This window comes from Myripristis murdjan, chromosome 11, assembly GCF_902150065.1.
Source record: "Myripristis murdjan chromosome 11, fMyrMur1.1, whole genome shotgun sequence".
Classification (NCBI taxonomy): Eukaryota; Metazoa; Chordata; class Actinopteri; order Holocentriformes; family Holocentridae; genus Myripristis; species Myripristis murdjan.
Window position 1 is genome coordinate 12,065,863 of NC_043990.1, and position 19,110 is coordinate 12,084,972.

The 19,110-nt window shown below is 43.3% G+C and overlaps 2 protein-coding genes across 3 annotated transcripts in view; one reads left to right on the top strand and one right to left on the bottom strand.

Annotated features, from left to right (window-relative positions):
- The window catches only part of ext1b (exostosin glycosyltransferase 1b), a 122,127-nt gene extending 106,997 nt beyond the window's left edge, over positions 1-15,130 (top strand). For both annotated transcript variants that reach the window (XM_030063606.1, XM_030063607.1), the window contains 4 exons: positions 6,524-6,613; positions 8,607-8,767; positions 10,406-10,577; positions 11,207-15,130. In XM_030063606.1, coding sequence (XP_029919466.1) covers positions 6,524-6,613; positions 8,607-8,767; positions 10,406-10,577; positions 11,207-11,392 — 609 coding nt within the window. In that variant the 3' untranslated portion in view covers positions 11,393-15,130. The remainder of the gene's footprint in view (positions 1-6,523; positions 6,614-8,606; positions 8,768-10,405; positions 10,578-11,206) is intronic.
- A 1,952-nt stretch (positions 15,131-17,082) lies between these two features.
- med30 (mediator complex subunit 30) overlaps positions 17,083-19,110 on the bottom strand; it is a 31,703-nt gene continuing 29,675 nt past the window's right edge. The window contains exon 5 of the mRNA XM_030064250.1: positions 17,083-18,713. Coding sequence (XP_029920110.1) covers positions 18,618-18,713 — 96 coding nt within the window. The 3' untranslated portion in view covers positions 17,083-18,617. The remainder of the gene's footprint in view (positions 18,714-19,110) is intronic.

Sequence of the window (19,110 nt, forward strand, 5' to 3'; positions counted from 1 at the left end):
ATATAACTGAGTGTGTGTGTGTGTGTGTGTGTGTGTGTGTGTGTGTGTGTGTGTCTGTGTGTGTATGCGCCAGGCAGCCTGTGGTTTGTTGTGCTTGTGGCGGGTTCGTTGTTTACCGTGGCGAGCCAAGCTGTGTTCCTCCACCCCACAGAGGGAGAGAGAAAGAGCTTTTCATCCCTCTCGCTTTTTTTTCCTCTCTCTCTCTCTCTCTCTCTCTCTCTCATCCTGCTCCTCACTCTCTTACCCTCTTACCTTCTCGTTCTCATCATTTCTGTCTCTTTTATCCCTTTTGTCCTTTTCTCTGTCACTCCATCTAGCCGCTCCATCTTGATTTTTGCACCTTTCTCGCCTCAGACAGAGATGGCTTGTGTGTTTTTCCGTTTAACCATCTCTCTCCCTCTCTCTCGCTCCCTCTCTCTCTCTCTCTCTCTCTCTCTCTCTCCCAGGCGCAGTGGCCACAAGCTGGTTTTATGACTGTTGGGTTAAGCCATGTAAGCTCCCCAGCAGTGCTTAATATGGTTTACACAGGCTGGTGGTCCTCTCTCTCTCTCTCTCTCTCTCTCTCTCTCTCTCTCTCTCTCTGTCCTCTCTCTCCTCTTCTGTCCTTTACAGAGGAGGTGAAGTGCTGGAGGCAGATTCCTGCTGTAAGAGCTCACATTTCTGGAGAGCACCAGGAAGCCCCAGGCTAATATGTCGCACTTCTAACATTACAAACCATCTGGGGGTGGAAACACCAGCCTTCACATTCTCTCTCTCTCTCTCTCTCTCTCTCTCTCTCTCTCTCTCTCTCTCACCATCTCCCTCCTTCTCTCTTGCTTTTCCATTTTACTCATTCTTTTACAACTCTTTAACTCCATCTCCAATCTCCCTTCGTGTTCTTTACATTATTCCCTCAATTTTCAGTTCCTGTGGCGCTTGACTGCCACGACTTCGTTTCCTATACGTTGCCAAAAGCACAATATAATAAAGTAATATATTTGATGCATTGTCAAAACACAGCAAGGTGTAAAATCAGCGAGCAATTACGTTTCCTTCAAGTGTGACAGCAGTTGATATATTTTGCAGCTGTTCTTGCACATTATATTTTCTCTCCACATTAGATTTTTTTTTGAGAAGCAGGGAGATTAACCCCTTAGGGCACTAATTTCCCTTAAATTTTCCCTGAAGTAGCTTCAAAGTGAGAAAAAAAAAAATCCACATTGCATGACAGTGTCACATGGATATTCTGAGTCAGCCGGTTGCAAAGCTTTATTGAAGCTACATCAGGATTATAACGAGTGAAATATTCAAACCCAAGATAGCATTGTTGTATAGGCACACCATTGCACCAAATAGAAAATATCTCAATGTCTTGTCCTTATTTTATAGACATATCCCTGTAATTCAGCAGGACATATTTGATATCTCTGGAAACAGAGACTACCAGACTTTTTAAAAAAATTTTTAAAAAGCAGGATATATTTGTAATAACATTCTTAGTAATGGGATTGAAGAGATTTGCAAACTCAGGGTATATCTTAACTTATTTTCACAAAACATGTGGCAGAGCTAGGGCGGGGTAATATATCAATATTGTATTGACATTGTAATATGCGACTAGGTATCATCTGGGATTTTGGATATCGTATTATGGTGATATGGCAATAGTTTTGTCTTTTCCTGGATTCAAAGGCTGCATTACCGTAAAGTGATGTGATTTTCTGTTTTCTTTTTTCTTATTAGACTGCTATATTCCATGCTCTACTATTTGCCTTCACTCACTTTGTTATTAGGATGTCATTACTGATGATTATGCATCAGAAATCTCAATTTGGAAATATTCTGTGAAACTACCTATTAGTCAAAGGCATTGTGATGTTTGAGATCCTGTCCTCCGCTCCCTCTGTCACACTCTCTCTTTCCAGTCGTCTTTTTCCATCACACTGGTGGAAAACTGTGAAAAACAAGTGGAAGGAATGGAGAGGAAAGAAGCGATCATTTTGTTTCTCTCCTTTTTCCCCTTTTGGGATTTCAGTGGTAATGACACAGGAAGCCCTCCCTCCCTCCCCTCCGTCTCTTACTGTAAACACGGCTGTCCGTCACCTTCCTCAGCTCTTCCCCTCTGTCAGAATTTGACCAACCAGTCAAAACTTTCCAGCGCCTTCTGTTGCCTTTGAAGTGTTTGCGGAGAGGGGAAAATTAGACGGCACTTGACTGAGGCGACCGCTGACATCAGCCTCCACGCCGCTGTCAGGACTCGACTGTGTGTGAGGCGAGAAAGAGAGGAAGAGCGAGACGCGTGTGGCGCTAGGAGGAGAGTTCAGGAACGCCGTGGATCTTATTTTGTTTTGTTTTGTCTTTTTTTTTATTTATTGGTGCACTATTTTAGCTGCATAGCCACAGTACAGACAAGTTGTTAAAAAGTCTTTAAATCAGGGGTGTCAAACTCGTGCCATGGAGGGCCGAGAGGCTGCAGGTTTTCATTCCAACCAAGAACTCCACCAGGTGATTTCACTGATTAGTCCCGCCTCTCTATTTGGAGGTAGGGTGATCAGTGAAATCACCTGGTGGAGTTGTTGGTTGGAATGAAAACCTGCAGCCTCTCGGCCCTCCATGGCACGAGTTTGACACCCCTGCTTTAAATAGTGTAGAAATGTCTTCAATACAGTTATTAAAGTTTTTTTTTATTATTATTTTCACCATGCAATTACTGGATTCTCTGCAGTGCATGTCCACTCTCATGTTAACACAGGACAGGGTTTATACAATGGGCATGTCATGTTTTTTTTTTCCTCTCATGCGATTTTTAAAACTCAGCTGGACTTCATGCCCTTGTTAATTAATTGCCTTCTTCACATACTATTCATGGAGGATGTTAGAACCTTCATTAGCGATATTCATTGGGAAATACGTCTTGATTTTGGTTTTAAATTGGTCTTGAATGTTCCTTAGAGCGCTAAAGTCGTCATAAAAAAGTCTAAAGTTCGGCTGTTTGAAGCAGAAAAAGTAATACATTTCTCTTTTCTGCACTTTGCTTGGTGAATTTTCTGTTTTATTATTTTTTTTTCCTGCCTCCCTCTTTTGCTTCATCTCCAAAAGAAAGTGTTTGGAACATTGAAGCTTTGCTTTCTATTTAGTCTGGGGGAGTTAAAAAGGAATTGCCCGCTCAGAAGATAATTAGGAGGAGGGAGGAGTTATTTCTTGCAGTATACACGTTTTCGTCTACAGTTTAGGGCGGCTCACTGGTTAGCACTGTCGCCTCAAAACAAGAAAGACCAGGACTTGATTCATCCTGTCTGATGTGTGTGTGCAGTTTCTTCTGATCAGTCAGTCAAACTTTATTTATGTGGCACATTTCTCCAACACTCCAGACTTTAAACTGCCCTTTGCATGAATGGACGTCTGTTTGTGTATGCCCTACCCCTGTGATAGACTGGCAACCTGTCGAGTGTCTTCCTGCCCTTTGCCCAGAGCATGCTGGGATAGGTTCCCGCCCCCGACTGCCCCGACAGGGATTAAGCAGATGGAGGAAAATGAATGCAGAATAAATGCATGAAGGAGGAATTTGTCTCTGGACTCGAAACAGAGAAGGCACAAAGTGATGAAGAGGTGTTCGGGACAAATGAAAATGATAATAAGTTTCACACGGCGTGCTGGGAATGACATTTATTTTTGTCACACTGACTCGCTCGGTGGTTTTTGTGGCGGCGCTTGGCTGTGGAAGCGGCCGTCACGAAGATGTGTTGAGTGTGGGTCAGTCAGCAGGGGCGCAGCAGACAGACAATGAGAGGCGTTTATGGAGAAAAGAGGCCAACTGTGTATTCAACTCGCGAGCCGAGGCTTTTTATAACAGGTGGCGTTTCAAAAGGACAGAGATGCTTGCAGTGGCTTGACTTCCACAACACAAAAAAAAAAAAAAAAAAAAATCTCCATGTTAACAAGTCGCTCAGTCTCATATTCAGTGTGAAAATCTTGCATTTCTTCAAACAAGTTAAAAAATCTGACATAAACCGACTTGTTTCCTATACTGATCAGCTCGATTCCTTTCCATTTTGTTGAATCAAGTGTCGTTTTCCAGATACTAGTGAGCTGATGTGCCCTATTCTGCCATGTTTCAACCCATTTCTGCTTGTTCCCAGAAAAAAATCCTGAAAAAAAAAAAAAAAAACATCCCACTGGCAGATTTTTGCTTACCTTGTTGTAAGAAAAACAAGACTGAATATGAGAGTGTATTGCTTGTTAAGACAGAAGATTTGTTGCAGTGCAGAGCTTTACAGGAAAGCCAGTGGGCAGCCGTTTGTGTGCTCATATACATTTATAAATCAATATATAAATCTATATGTATATGTCTGTTAGTGTGTCCATGTATTTGTAGCTGTGAGTTATGGCTCCTTTGAGTTATGCACTCCCTTGAATGTATATGCATTTGTGGGCTATTGTGTGTGTGTGTGCACTTGTGTGTGTGTGTGTGTGTGGGAGGTTGTTTGAGTTCTAGCAAAGATCTGGTTTATAATATACAGGCTCTCCAAGGCGAGAGGCTGCTGTTTTCTCCTCCGGGTGCTTTTCATCACAAGAACAGACGAAAGATGTTGATCTTTCCATCCACCCACCGAGTCCCTGTCACCATCCCTCTCCTCGCTGCTCGATGTGCACGTTCGAGGGCTGTCATGTGTTATACAGTTTGGTTTCACTCGACGCTAAATACATATTCCGTTTCAAAACTGGGAGAGGGGAAAGAGAGTAAATTTGTGCCACATGTTGCACTGTCTGGGCGCAGATGCGTGTGCGTTTATTGATTTTTAAAAAAAAGGGAAAGACTTGCCCGCACCAGTAATGGAAACTTGTTTTAGCTCATGCTCAAAGCACTCCCGTCCTGTTGAAAGCAGAGGGAACAGTGCCGAAGTGCATCCTTCACTGGAAAGAGGATGGGAATTAGCATGCGGCAGAGTACACTGTTAATGCCTTGGCTTAGTCAAAGTGCCTCGCTGTTCAGCATTTTCTGATTTGCACTGTGTACAACTGGATGTTAACATTATGGCTTATTGTCTCGCCCTGTCCAAATCCTCTGAACCGTGTAAAGGACTGATGGAAAAATATAGATATTAACAAAATACAGTGATTTTATTGTCTGGATCGTATCTCTTGAACCTCTTGAACTCAAATTTCCTCTTAACGTGTCCCTTTAGCATTACAATGAGCATTTTGTTCCACATTGCATAACAAGGTCACATATATACTCTGTATCGGCTGGTTACAGCGCCTCATTGAAGCTGCGTCGTGATTATATTGAGTGAAATATTCAAACCCAAGACGCCATTGTTTTACGGCTGCACTGTTACATCAAATAGAAAATATGCAGACGTCTTGTGCATCATTTTATCGGCGTTTCCCTGTAATGCAGCAGGACATGTGTAGCGTCTCTGGAAACCTTGGGATCTGCACTAGAATTTAAAGTAAAGTTTCATGGACTTGAACAGTCGGAGTTGAAAAAGTTAAGCACAAATCTTAAGACATCTCATCGTGGAACAAAACTCTCAAAACAGACTAAATTAGCCGTTCTGTTTCTGAGAGGGTTTTAAGATAAGATAAGATAAGATAAGATGTTCCTTTATTAGTCCCACAGTGAGGGAATTTCCCGCATTACAGCAGCAAAGTGGACAGCAAAATATGAAGCATAATTTACAGTAAAAACAGACAATAAATAGCAACAAGCAATGTAAACACTATAAACAAGGAATATAGAAAAAAATTGAAATATGAACAATTTAAACAACAGAAGAAATCTAATCTAATGTTCACATTAGATACAGTTGTTATTCCACATTTTAGTCAAGCTCACACTCTTACCGAGTCCTGCTGGAAACCCACAGCCACAAATTGAAGGTGACTCTGCTTTAGTGTGCAGATAAGCATGACTTTGTGTATGTACAGCAGCAGCACTCAGCATCTGGTGACTGATGTACATGGATATCAGTGCAAACACAGGCGTGAGATCTGTTAAACATGCATTCGCACATGCAAGTGTTATCAGTCATGTAAATGTGTGTGTGTGTGCACAGACACGCAACACTAACGGCTCCAGTCGATAACTTGGCTGTCGAGGCTGAAGATGCTGACGTGAGCGGGGCCTTTGACACCACCGGGGGGGGAAGCAGCCACAGAGCTTTGGTGATGTTAGTCAAGACACGGGAATGGCTTCATGTGTGGAAAACGGACTATGACTGTGCAACACAATTGCCCAGCGTGATTTGCAGCCAACGATGCCATGGCAACACATCAGGTTTCTGTGACTTTGCAAACACTGATTTCCATGGAAACATGAATGTAGAAGTGGACGCGGTGTTGCCTTTGCATCAAACTCCTGCACACTGAATCAGTCAGTCCGAGAAGGTGCATGTTGGCTCACATTTCTGACTTTGACGGGTTTTTCCTCTTTGTTTATCAGACGTTTCTCTGTTGGCTCCTTCATGTTCCTGCAGGAAAGCTGTGTGCTCCGTCTAATGCTGTGGCTTTAACGCTCTGTCCTCTGTGGCTCCCCCTACAGGTGATGAGCAGCCGCTTTCTGCCCTATGACACCATTGTGACCGACGCTGTCCTCAGCCTGGATGAAGACACAGTGCTTTCCACCACAGAGGTACACTACACTTCTACAAGACAGAGGAGAAGAGAATAAAATGGCCCTCTCTCCTGCTTTTCTCCATGTTATATTGCAGCTGATGGGACAAGCCACTTTCCCAGCTTTTGTCTTGCGCTCTCTCTCTCCCTCTCTCTCTTTTCTTTCTTGATAGTTTGGGCCTCTTGAGACAGCATACAGTTACAAACTGTCTCTCTGTCCCAAATGCAGCCCTCTGATCGCATTTTTCCCCGGTATTTCTTTTTTTTTATCTCTGTTCCTTGTTTCTCCCTCGTGTTTTGAACTTATCTCTCTCCAGCGCCGCACTTTCATCGCCTAAACTGCTGTAACTTTCACTCCCAGTGCCTTACTTTTCCCTCCTTCTCTCATCTCCCTCTCTCTCTCTCTCTCTCTCTCTCTCTCCTTCTTCCCGTCTCCCCTTTCCTGCAGTGTGACTCACAATCATGCACTGCCTCCCTACTGCTGTGTTTTAAAGAAGGCGCTATCGTTTTTTGTTCCACATGCTGTAGGGGACCGGTCTTGTGTTTTTTTTTTGTTTTTTTTTTTTTTGTTCCTGGGCAGACGTTTTGGCGCTGCGTCATGTGAAGCCAGATGCTGCTTTTGAACGGCGTCGAATTAGATCTCATAAAGGCTGTTTGTGCCGAGGATGGGGACAGCCAGGCAGAGCTGGCGTTGAAGGGAAAATCCAGCCATGATCCAGATCGACACGTTGTTCCCACAAACTCGTGATCTTGCACAGAACAAGCCTACAGCTATGTGAGATCACTTGTGGGTGCTGCCTAAAACTTGGATTTTGTGGCTTTATTCCAGAGAAATAAACCTGCATATTACGCTTTGGAAAACTAATAAAAAAAGCACAGTGTTAATACCATTTTACTGCAGCCAGTTACCTGATAACCAAAGCCATATTACCACAGTTTCATTAAGCTGGCACAGGGCTGTTGTGGCCTGTTAATACTTTTCCACTGGTTTATTGTCAGGTCAGTTCACTGCAACAAAGCCGCTGTGAAGTCGCGTTCGCGGCGTTTTCTTCAGCTTTTCCATCCGAGTCATGTTTGCTAAATGGAGGCGCGACTAGAGAGCGCGTGGGCGTCCTGGTGGCTTAGCTGGCTGAGGCACATGCAGAAAGTACCCACAATGCACCGGAACCTCCTCCAGCCCGGCCGGCGCCTTTTGTAACACGTCATGTCGCAAAAGCATAAGCATGTGCCTTCCTGTTGCTTTTTTTTTTATATATATATATATCAAAATATGACTCATTTATTTCCTGAAAACAGCATTTCTTTGTCGTTGTCACTGCTCCCAAATATAATTTTTCTTTCCCGTCTCTGGGAGAGACATGGAGAGACGCATGAACAAATCCAGGCGAAACTGTGCGAGATCAAAGAAACTGTGATTTGTGTTTTAGGTTTGGATTTCGATTCCCCCTTATATAAAAACTCAGCTCTTGTCCTAATGTAGTCTGGTCTTATGCGGTGCACTGCAGTCTGGCTCTGTGTGTCGGGCTGCCGAGGCCTTTTTGATGTTTTCGTCTAATTATTTGATTAAACGCTTTGATCAGTGCCACAGAAGTCGGCCGCATGCAGCAGCTTGAGAAAGACGGCTACGTGTTTGTGTTTGATGAGATTTGGTCTCTGTTGTTTCTTCTCTGAAGAGTGTTTTTGAGCATGCAGTTCCTTTGTGATTTCAATTTGTGATCTCTCTCTCTCATTCTCTCTCTCGCTGTCACGCTGCACTTCTGTTTGCTTATGTTGCATGTATGAAAAGTTCATCCCGTCCCAAAAAATTTACCTAAATTTAGTTGCACGACATTTCAACAATCCAAGTGATAACATGATTAAAATGAGCCAATAACTTCAGAAATACCCAGTTCAGGCCATGTGTCCATGTTTTTGTATGTGATGGATGTAATATGCAGACTGAAGACTTGTTTATAAGGATGTACACTCTGTCTTCATCTCTCTCACTGTCCTGTCTTCTCTTCCTCTCCCAGGTGGACTTTGCTTTCACCGTTTGGCAGAGTTTCCCGGAGCGTATCGTTGGGTACCCGGCCCGCAGCCACTTCTGGGACAGCAACAAGGAGCGCTGGGGCTACACGTCCAAATGGACCAACGATTACTCCATGGTGCTGACCGGGGCCGCCATCTACCACAGGTGGAGGAAAAACACAGACTTACACTTCCTTTTGTCTTGTCATGTCTTCTTTTCACATCTCGCGTTTCTTCTCGAGTATCATTTTCCAGTCCGTTTATGTTGATGTCAAATCTAAAGACAAATTGTGACCTTTGCAGGCTGTTTGTCTATGTAAGGCAGAGCTCTCGCTGTTATCTTTTATGCTCTTTACTTCAGTCCCGTTCCCCTTCTGTTGTACGGGGATCAGAGCGCCGTTCCATTCTGTTCTCTCGGTGTTCAGTCGTCTTTCTTTTGATACAACACTTTGATGCAGTGATCTGTAGATCATGAAAGTAGGTGTGATTTTCAGTGTGGCGCAGCCTCAGGAAACCATTGTTTTGACACTGGGAATATTTTATCCAAAAAAAAAATGTCAAATTGTCCTCTACACCATGTTCCACACTTCCTCCATTTAGTTGTACCAAGGGCCTGTCAGCTCTAATATGGCTCCAGTCAGCTGTGATGGGAGCAGTCCATTAAGCTAAAGTCAGCCAATCACTCCAGCCAGACGCTCAATCACTTTCAATAAGTCAGCCGTTCAATCCGTCCAGGAACTTGAGTAATCAGTCAGTTGCTCAATGAAATGGGACTGAATCCATTGTTCTTTCCGAAAGGCTTTCACCGTGAAGTGAAAGGTGTCTAAAAATGTGTTACATTTAGACGAAGTTGTCTGCAAAGTTTTCTCGAGTAGGCAAACTCCACTCTCCCGTCTCGTAAGAGTCGGAGCCGTGTGATGTGCCTGACGTTCCGGCGGTCTCGGCACTAAGCCGGCGCTCTTAATCCGGAGCAAATTGCGACGAGCGAGCAGGTGGGGGTTCGGTGTCCTGCTGCAGGACATCTGGACGGGACGCTGAGCCGCTGATGGACACATTGGCTCTCATCAGGACGGCTCTTGTCACCTCATATGACGAGGCTGCCCTGCCAACCGGATCACACGCTTGTTGCGGCGTATGGAAAATTTTTGGAAGCACAAACAAATCTTGCAAAAAAAAAGATTTCACTTCAAAGTCTCATTTGCTTGATGTGGATTTTGTGGTGATGGAAATGGATATTGTGAATTGATAATACAGGCGATGACCTCGTGTTTTGTACCTGGAGAAACAAAGAAAAGAATTATCTTTTTTCTCACTGATGCATATGTATATATCTTTACATTATACAATGGTGGAGTTTTGAAATTCCTTCGTCCCACAACCTAGTATTGTGTCATGTGTCATGCCCTGCGCTGAGTGGCTATTTCTGCTCTCATTAACACACTGGCCGAAGCATTTTGCCATTGCTGCTGGCAAGCAAGAAGCACAGTGATATTACATGACATTATGATTATCATTTCAGTGAGTCTTATTTTAAAATTGCGAGATGTGGGTCTTAATCTTATGGAGTTCTCACAAGTTAATTTGCTTAAACGCTGTTAATGGAAATGCACCGGATTTGCATTTGAACATCGTCGACCTCTCAACGCTTTGCATATGATTTGTGCAGAAACAGAGTGGAAACACCGATTCCGTCTCACTTTGCCTCCATGCCTCTTTCTTTCTCCCACCGTCTCCCCTGTCTGGCCGCCCACCCGCTTCGTCTCGCCTCATGGTTTTTTCTCGCTCTGTCGTGTGCTCCCTGCAGGTATTACCACTACCTGTACACCAACTTCTTGCCCAGTAGTCTGAAGAGCATGGTGGACCAGCTGGCCAACTGTGAGGACATCCTGATGAACTTCCTGGTCTCTGCTGTCACCAAGCTCCCGCCCATCAAGGTCACCCAGAAGAAACAGTACAAGGAGACCATGATGGGACAGGTAGGAGTACAAAGTGTAATACAGTACCACCTTAAGGCCTTTATATGGGATTCCCAACATAGAATTATGACCATTTTTGTTTTTTGTTTTTCTCGTGTATTTTTATTCTGCAGAATGAGCATTGAAACCCTCCTCACACCTGGTTCCAAACCATTTTCATATGTTGTTGGATTTTTAATCTAGACAGCTGTCATCAGTGCTCGGCAGTGTTTCTTAAAAGAGCCGCTATTCCAAAATGATTTCTAAATCCCCCTTTCATGTTGCAGGCAATATTTTTTATTTCCATCTCCGGCGTGTCATGGCTTGTGAGATGAACCCTTGTTTCGTGTGCAAGATGAATTATTCTCTTGAAATGCTTTGGTGCAACCATTGGGTTAATAGGAACAATCACTTGCAATGGGGAGACTAATCATATTGACATGTCAGCCTTATTAATAGAGCCTTACTTCATTCTCTAATGGGTTTATCTTGTCACAGGGTTTGCAGTTAGCATGTGACTGAGCCAACGATTTGCAGAGATGATTATTATTAATGTCAATCTTCGTCATGTCACGCGTGCATGTCATCACGACGTCCCCGTCCCATCTAACGCTGTTCTTCTCTGCCTCCTCTTCTTCCTCCCCCGCCAGTCTTCAAGAGCGTCTCGCTGGGCGGATCCGGACCACTTTGCCCAGCGGCAGACCTGCATGAACAAGTTCGCCAGCTGGTTTGGCGCCATGCCACTGGTCCACTCCCAGATGAGACTGGACCCCGTCCTGTTCAAGGACCAGGTCTCCATCCTCCGCAAGAAATACAGGGACATTGAGAGGCTCTGACAGGACCGGCGCCCCCTGGGGGGAGACCCTGCGCAAGGGGAGGCGAGAGAGAGAGACTCGGTGGAAAGTAGAAAGAGTAGTAGGACTACAGCAGGATGGATAGGGGGCGCTACAGCTCTGTCTTCCACTCAGCACATTGCCAATGACCACAGCGCCGCCGCTGCCGGGACTTAACGCGGAGAGGGGTGAAATGGAAACACGCAGGCGGCGTCTGGATACTAAAAAAAACAAACAAACAGACAAGCAGACGGACAAAGAGTACACAAACTGGTGGACATGCCAAACAGGACTGTATGTTCGCAGCACGCACTACTGACGACGAGAACTCTTGGATAGAATATTTTTTGTATGAATACCACAAAAAACGAACAAGGATGACATTGACTTTCCTGCTCTCTCGGCACACGTGCAGGACGGTAGACGAGGGAAGGTGTCCGTGATCGCGACCTGGCAACTCTACCCACCACAAAGCCCCATCCCTACCGGTCTGGCCCCACCCATCCACACATGCTCCTGAAACCCTTTAACCCACCCTAGCCCACCTCCCCAGTCTGCATCAGGACTTGTTACTGGAACCCCCCCCAGCTCCCTGCTTCACACCCGGCCAAACCCTCCTCTGTCGTGGCTTTGATTTCTCTAAAACTCAGCCCTCTGTTATTCCTAAGGATCCTCTCGTAAGAGGTTGGGAATCAGAATGAAACCATTTTTAATATGTTTTAAGCTGGAAAAGGCAGACAGCATTGTCCTCCTCATGATTAGAAAGGCCTGACCAGCTTTGCCTAGCAAAGCAACCCCTATTTCCTGATAGTCGCTCAGCCATCAACACATATCCTTCAGCCAGTCTCAAAACATCCTGTCTGTCTGTGGCTCGTTCGTTGATGTGCTGATAGGGATTCTTATAATGGTCTATCTGGTGCCCCTGTTATCACGAAGATAAGTTAGAAAAACATATCTCATTTCACATCCCATTTTCCTCTCATACTCTCCAGAGTGGTTGTACTTTTCTCATCTTTTTTTCTACTTTCATCATCTTTTATTTTCCCCTTCAAACTTTGTACTTTCACTCTTCTGTGTGTGCATGTGTGTGTGTGTATGCGTGTGTGCGTGCATGCGTGCGTGCCTGTGTGGAGCCCTGAAAGTTGGCTCATCCAACCATAAGCTCAAACGGAGTACATTTTCCCTCCGTTGGAATGAGCGAAATGAACATTTCTGGATGAAATGGAGCAGAACGTTGCATTCTAACCCAAACTTGTTTCGCCCATTTGTTCCTGCTTGCATGGCTTCGGAGCGCCATCCTAGCAGGCATAAATGGAATAAAATTTCGACCGTAACAGGTCTTTAGTGGCCAGCGTCATTTCACAGGAGTGCTTGTGGAGAGACTTGAACGCCGAGCCCATCAGTGCCATACTCTCCATCATTGACATCAGGGTCTGCCTTTTAAAATTGCTTATTGCACAATCAGTTTAGGATGCCTGCATGTCCTCTTGAAGAAAAAATGTCCGGTTGAAATAGCTCACCTCCAAATCCATGATAATGTCGTTGTTTTTTTTTTATTATTATTGTTGTTGTTTTGTGACATATCACAAGGGAGCCATTAAATTGACACAAGATTTTCTCCTCCATTTATCAGGCAGAGATACATTTTGGGTTCAATTAGGCAAACCTATTTCCCTTTGGCTGTTTTACTCCCGGGGGCCAAACAGCTGATGAAACCCTCTAACATCACGAGCCATTTTGTTGTGAAAGCAGTGACCCGCGACTCTGACCTGCGAGCTAATACTGGCCTTGGGAAGTCAGCTTTCTCCTGTTTCCCCCCCCCCCACCACCACCACCACCACCATCCCCCACCCCATAGCCGGCCGTGCTCCGTTCCCTGACAGTGGCCGTCCTCGTCCGTTGCGTTTCACGACTCTAAACGGCCTGACATTTCACACCTTAAATTACCTCGGCGGTATTGGAAAAACAGATCAAAATGGAAAAATAACTAGCTATCTTGTCCCTCAATTGATCCATGTGGAGCGATGTGCCGTCTGAGATAATGGCTGGCTTATTTCTGAACTGTAATACACTGTCATTAGGTCGGCGTGCTGTATGCAGCTGAGAGCACAGACAGCCCACTCAGACTTTCAGTCCGCAGACACTTGAATGAAAGCAGCGAGCTTTTAGTGGCCTTTCTGTTGGACAGGAGCTGAGAAATTTCGTCTCAGCCAAAGCTGTTCGGTCCATGTGTTAACCAGTAGCTGTCATCGCCATCGTCATTACCAGTGCGGTCATTTGTATCTCACTGACAGACTGTTTACTTTTAAGATTTCATTGATATTTTTTTTTAATTGTGTCATATCAAGGGTTTTATGCAAGTGTCAAGCAGCTGGCGACAGTGACTTTCGAGCGTCACGTCGAAACGCTCACCCACGGCGCCGTTTACTCTCGGTTTAAGGAACCGCATATCATGTGAAACCTGGCAGGTCTATCATGTGTGTGTGTGTTTGTGTGTGTGTTGTTGTTTTTTTTTTTTTTTCTCTCTCTCTCTCTCTCTCTCCTCGCTACATGCTTTGAATATCGTGTTTTGTATTTGCTTTCTGGTAATGTGGTCGCTCGCGGGACTTTAAGTTTCGAGTGTGATTCGCTTGCCAGGAGAGATTTAGACGGTGTTTGATGTGGAGTCGCTCACAGCCGTGTTTCTCTCGGCGGAAAGTGTTCATCTAAACGATTGTAGGGGGGGTGGGGGTGGGGGTGGGGGGGGAGAGAAAAAAAATGCCTCCTCACTCGGTCTGCATCTGGTCCCCATTTCATGTTCAGACACCCATATTGTTTGAATCCATAGCAAGCCTTTTTATATCGCTGATTGTTTGAATTGCTGTTGATCATCTCAAGAGAGACCACCCCCCCTCCCTACCCCCCACCTCGGCTTTGCAACCATTTCACGAAAACGCAAGACATTTCAAAGCCCCGTGACTCTCAGCACTGTACATGAACATATATTTATTTCCACAGACCCAGACTGTGTACAATTTGAGATGTTGTGGCGAAAAGGCAGGAGTGATACTGCATCACTGTTGGGAGTTTATGGTATTTATTGAGCTAATTTTCTACAAGCTGTGCACATTAATCTACACAGATGCCAATAACACCGCTCAGATTATTTTTCACCCTGCATTGTTTTTTTTTGCTTTGTTTTTATTATCATGAAAACATCCATCTTGCTGTCACATCCTCCTCAAATGAAAATCCCCCAAGAGACATAGAACGTTTTTCAGAGTTCAACTCTTGATTCGCCGCAAAGAAAAGATGACATAGACCAGTGATCTGGGATTGGATTGGGCCAGGCCATCTTGGCTCTCTACAGGAATCAAATTGCATAGCCGCGATGACGACGATGCCAAATGAAACATGGAAAATAATAAGCAGCTGGGTCCCTTGAACCAGATGGAAACATTTTCTGATTCTGCTGTAACATCCTCCCCCTGCGCATACAGTAATGCATCGGAGACTGCGACACAGTTGTGTTTAAATTACCTCCTTCTCAGCTTGGTTTCACATCCAACGACTTTTAGCATCAGAAGCTGCTCCATCTTTCATTCGGTGTGCTGTTTATAATTAAGTCTCTCAGAGCGGGATGGATGTGATCTGAGACGCCCCTGTTATTTTGGATATCGCATCAAGAGAAATTTATCCGTGTTCTCATTGTATTTTCCTCGCAGATGGAAAACAAAAAAAAAAAAAAAACAGGTTTACCCACAATGTGCCAGGCAGTCGGTGTTAATAGCGGTGGCAGTGTGTGTGCTGGATACTAGTCTGTTCTTGATTTGTGCCTTTTATCAGCGTTTGAGTTCCTGACACGCTAGCACTGTCTGTCACAGACTTGTTGTTCCCACAAGACAGGCAGCCATAGCACCATATGTGGGGTCTCAGCCGCCCCGCCGTCATACACTGGATGAGTCACAGCTTCCGCTCTGTTCTCACACCCTGTTCTCATCATCATCGCTGTGTTTGGACACTGTTGCTAAGACGAAGATGCATGACCACTTCCTGTTGGGGATTATTTATCAGCGGTTGGCTGTAATCACGGAACCAATCAGCAGGCGTAGCTGTTGATCAGTAAAGGACTTTTTTTTTTTTTTTTTTTTTTTTTTTTAATTTGCTCTGTCAAGCCCAGCTGTCCTGATGCCTTCTCCTCCCTCCTACCTTGTAATTAACAGAAGACTTTTATAGAGGTCACAAATGAAATAGAAAAATGCCAATTTTGTAAGAATGATTTATAAAAAAAAGAAAGAATAAACTGATATTTGATGATATTTGATGCATCTCCGTGTGAATTTTGTTCATAGGTCACATAGTAAACCCTTTCAAAATACAGTGTGTTTTTGGTGTGCACACCGACACTAAGCAGGTATGACTGAACACTTGCATATTTTTACGCCACTTCTACATGTGTATTTGCTGTGTGGCCTCTTCTTTAAAGGAAAATCCACCCAAAATCAGTTTTGCAAAACAAAACAGCTATTGGCAATGTGTCTTGCATTTTTTCATTCATGTTGTTGTTTGATGATGTATTCAATAATCCATTAGGTAACTAGCCAAATGCAGGTGACATCATATTTCCACAGCAGCTGAACGCAGCATGTTCACACCCATTTTCTTGAGGAAATCTCTTGTGTGGGCACAACTAAAAGACACATTACCGCCTGAAACATGATATAAACATCATATTTATGATATACACATGGCTCTGAAAAGCCGTGAAAATCCTTTGAATTTTGTATATTTTGAGCAAATACGTTTTAAAAAAATCGTTCTTTAAATATAGCACCAAAATTTCTCTCATTGTGCAACAAGGAATATTTTATATCATCAAACACTGAGGCCTCCATTATATTTAATTTTGATTTGTGTAACATCTTCCCCCAAAACACAACTCCTTGCATTTCACCAAACAAGACCTTGAAAGTCATTGAAAAATCCATGCATTTAATATACCATTGTGCATGGGAGCCTTGTATATAACAGGACATTCAAGGGTTGATTACTTCATAAGCGCAAGACAAGGACACTGCAAACACTTAACCCTCCTGTTATGTTCAAATTTACAAACATCTTTTATGTTGGGGGTCAATTTGACTCCAGCAGTTTAAACCTCCACAAAATTATTATAACTAAAATTGTTACCAAAGTTTATGTGTCAGGTACTTTATGTTTCTTTGTTGACGACCTAAATAGCCTTTTAAATAAAACATAACCCCCCCTCCCCACCCCCACTTATACATCCAGTATTCCTATTACGTGACTATGGAAAAATATGCAAATCACCATAAAATTGCACTGATTGACCTAAAATTGGAGAGAAATATTAATTGTTGGTGTTTCAATGGCTTTATATTATTATTTCTAAGTACAGATTTTTGTTATTTATAACCGATGCATTACAAAGTGTGTACAGGACATTGAAAACATATCATCATGTCAATTTCATGTTTACCCCGTAGTACCCATTACATTAGGAAAACTCATAAATATGAAGCAAAAAAAAATTGTTAATTGTTTATTTAGAGACGTTAAACATTGCCTGGGGTCAAATTGACCCCAAACATAATAGGAGGGTTAAGAAGTGAACATGCTGACTGATTCTGCAAATTCAATTAGACACATGTATGCGGGCGCCAGCATTGTAATCATGAGATTGCAGGCTGGTGTGTTTTCATTTGCTTTATTGTATTTCAGACAGAGTGAACATGGACAAATAAAGCCGCCACCCTGACCTCTGCTTCAGCTGGATGCAATAACACGCTCCATTTGTACAGTAATAATAGTCCCTTGATGTGGTTGCCCTCGGAGATACAATAACCACCTCTGTATTACACCACTGAGGAGGGCTTTATTAGTCACTACTCAAAGCACTGTTTTTTTTTCTTGTTGTTTTTTTTTTTTTTTTTTGCTCTGCTGAAAGCTTCTTCGCTGCTCCACTGCTGCATCCTTCTGCGTCTCCCTGAGGACAACAGCCTCATAACACATCTTGGATATGACCCTGGCAAGGCTCTGAATTATTGAACACATCCATATCAGACACTGATATTCTCATGCATGTCCGCGACCTGACAGTGCTGCTCTACTGAATTTGTGTGTGTGTGTGTGTGTGTGTGTTTATGTGCACACAAACTCAGATTTTAGCTCATGTCTGTGTGTTAACGGCAGGATCGGATCCTTTGTGAATTCTTCTTCTGCGTCTCTTTTCTCATCTATAAACGAGGCTTTTAAAAGTCTGAGAGAAAATCCAAAATACCCACAGAGACCAAAGACAGGCGCCACCCGACAAACACACACACACAAACACACACACACACACACACACACACAAACACACACACACACACACTGGAACTAGGTGTCCTCCTAAAACAGATACACAACAGATAAAATGTAGGAAAAATACAGCACAAAACAGAGTTGACTCCCAAAATTCACAGCAAGAAATACATTTCAGCAGGAGTCCCATTGTTAACAAGGCATCGTGATGACACATCGAGCCCAGCGGGAGCAGACCACTGACGGTTTTATATCAAAACCCCAAAAATAAAAAGCGGAGGAAATACAATGTAATAAAAGAGAATCGTGAAGATATACAGTATATCTTCCTTTCTAAAGTGTTTAAAGAACATATAAAACAGTATGTTCTGAAATTACGGACTGCAGTCAATTCTAATACTATGAAATATGCATGTAATAAATATCTTATAAGGATATAAGGATTAAATAGAATATATCAATGTGTTTCTACAGGCATAAACTCTATGTTGACCTAATACCTACAAATGCATACGGCATATGTATCAATTCTTAGGATTAATTCAAAGTCAGAATGCTCACTTTTCTGAAACCTGTAACATTGAAATAGAATTTTTTTATGTTGTCACCCACAGTTTTATCATCAGACGCCCCCAATCCCAGTCTTCCATGGGACGTCCTCGCTCCTGTCTGCTTCCTCAAACCCTTTCGTCTTCATTTCTCGCCTCTCCGTCTCCTTCTGTCATTCTACTTCTGTTTCAGGAAGGATTTTTATATTGCCAAAAGCCCCAATTTCTTCTGTAAAAGTGCGGCCTCAGTCAGTCTGTCGAGCCCTGTCACACATCCAGTTAATGACCACGTCTTCCTGTCAGCTGTTTGTGATGAAATGTGTGTGTGTGTGCGCGTGCTTGTGTTGTGTATATGTGAGCATAATAGTGTGTGTGGTTCAGTTCCTGACAGCCAGCATGGAGTTGATCTCCCAGATGAGGTTGCGGAGCTGGTCCATGATCTGCTTCAGCTGCTGATTCTTCTGCTTCAGCTTCTGCAACAACAATGAAAAAAGCATGAATTTGTACAATTACAGATGAACACACCAAGTATCTGATTCATCCCATTAACCAAGAGAAAACACTTTCAATTAAATATTTGATCAAAGCTCAAGCTGATTTTTTTTTTTTTTTTTTTTTTACATAAAACCTTTCGAGAGATTACCACACTATTATATTTTCAGCACAAAACAAAGTATTTAAAAGGTTGCACAGAGCGCTGGTATCAGCAAAAAAAAAAAAAGAAAATCATATTTTACTACTACCCAAGTTATCAACAGTGTACCTGAACTTCACACTTCCCAGCATCAATCTTTGTACACTATAATTTATTTAACCACAGATGAAGTTTGCCGTAAATTTTCACAAGCCAGGTTCCAGGTGAATTAAGAT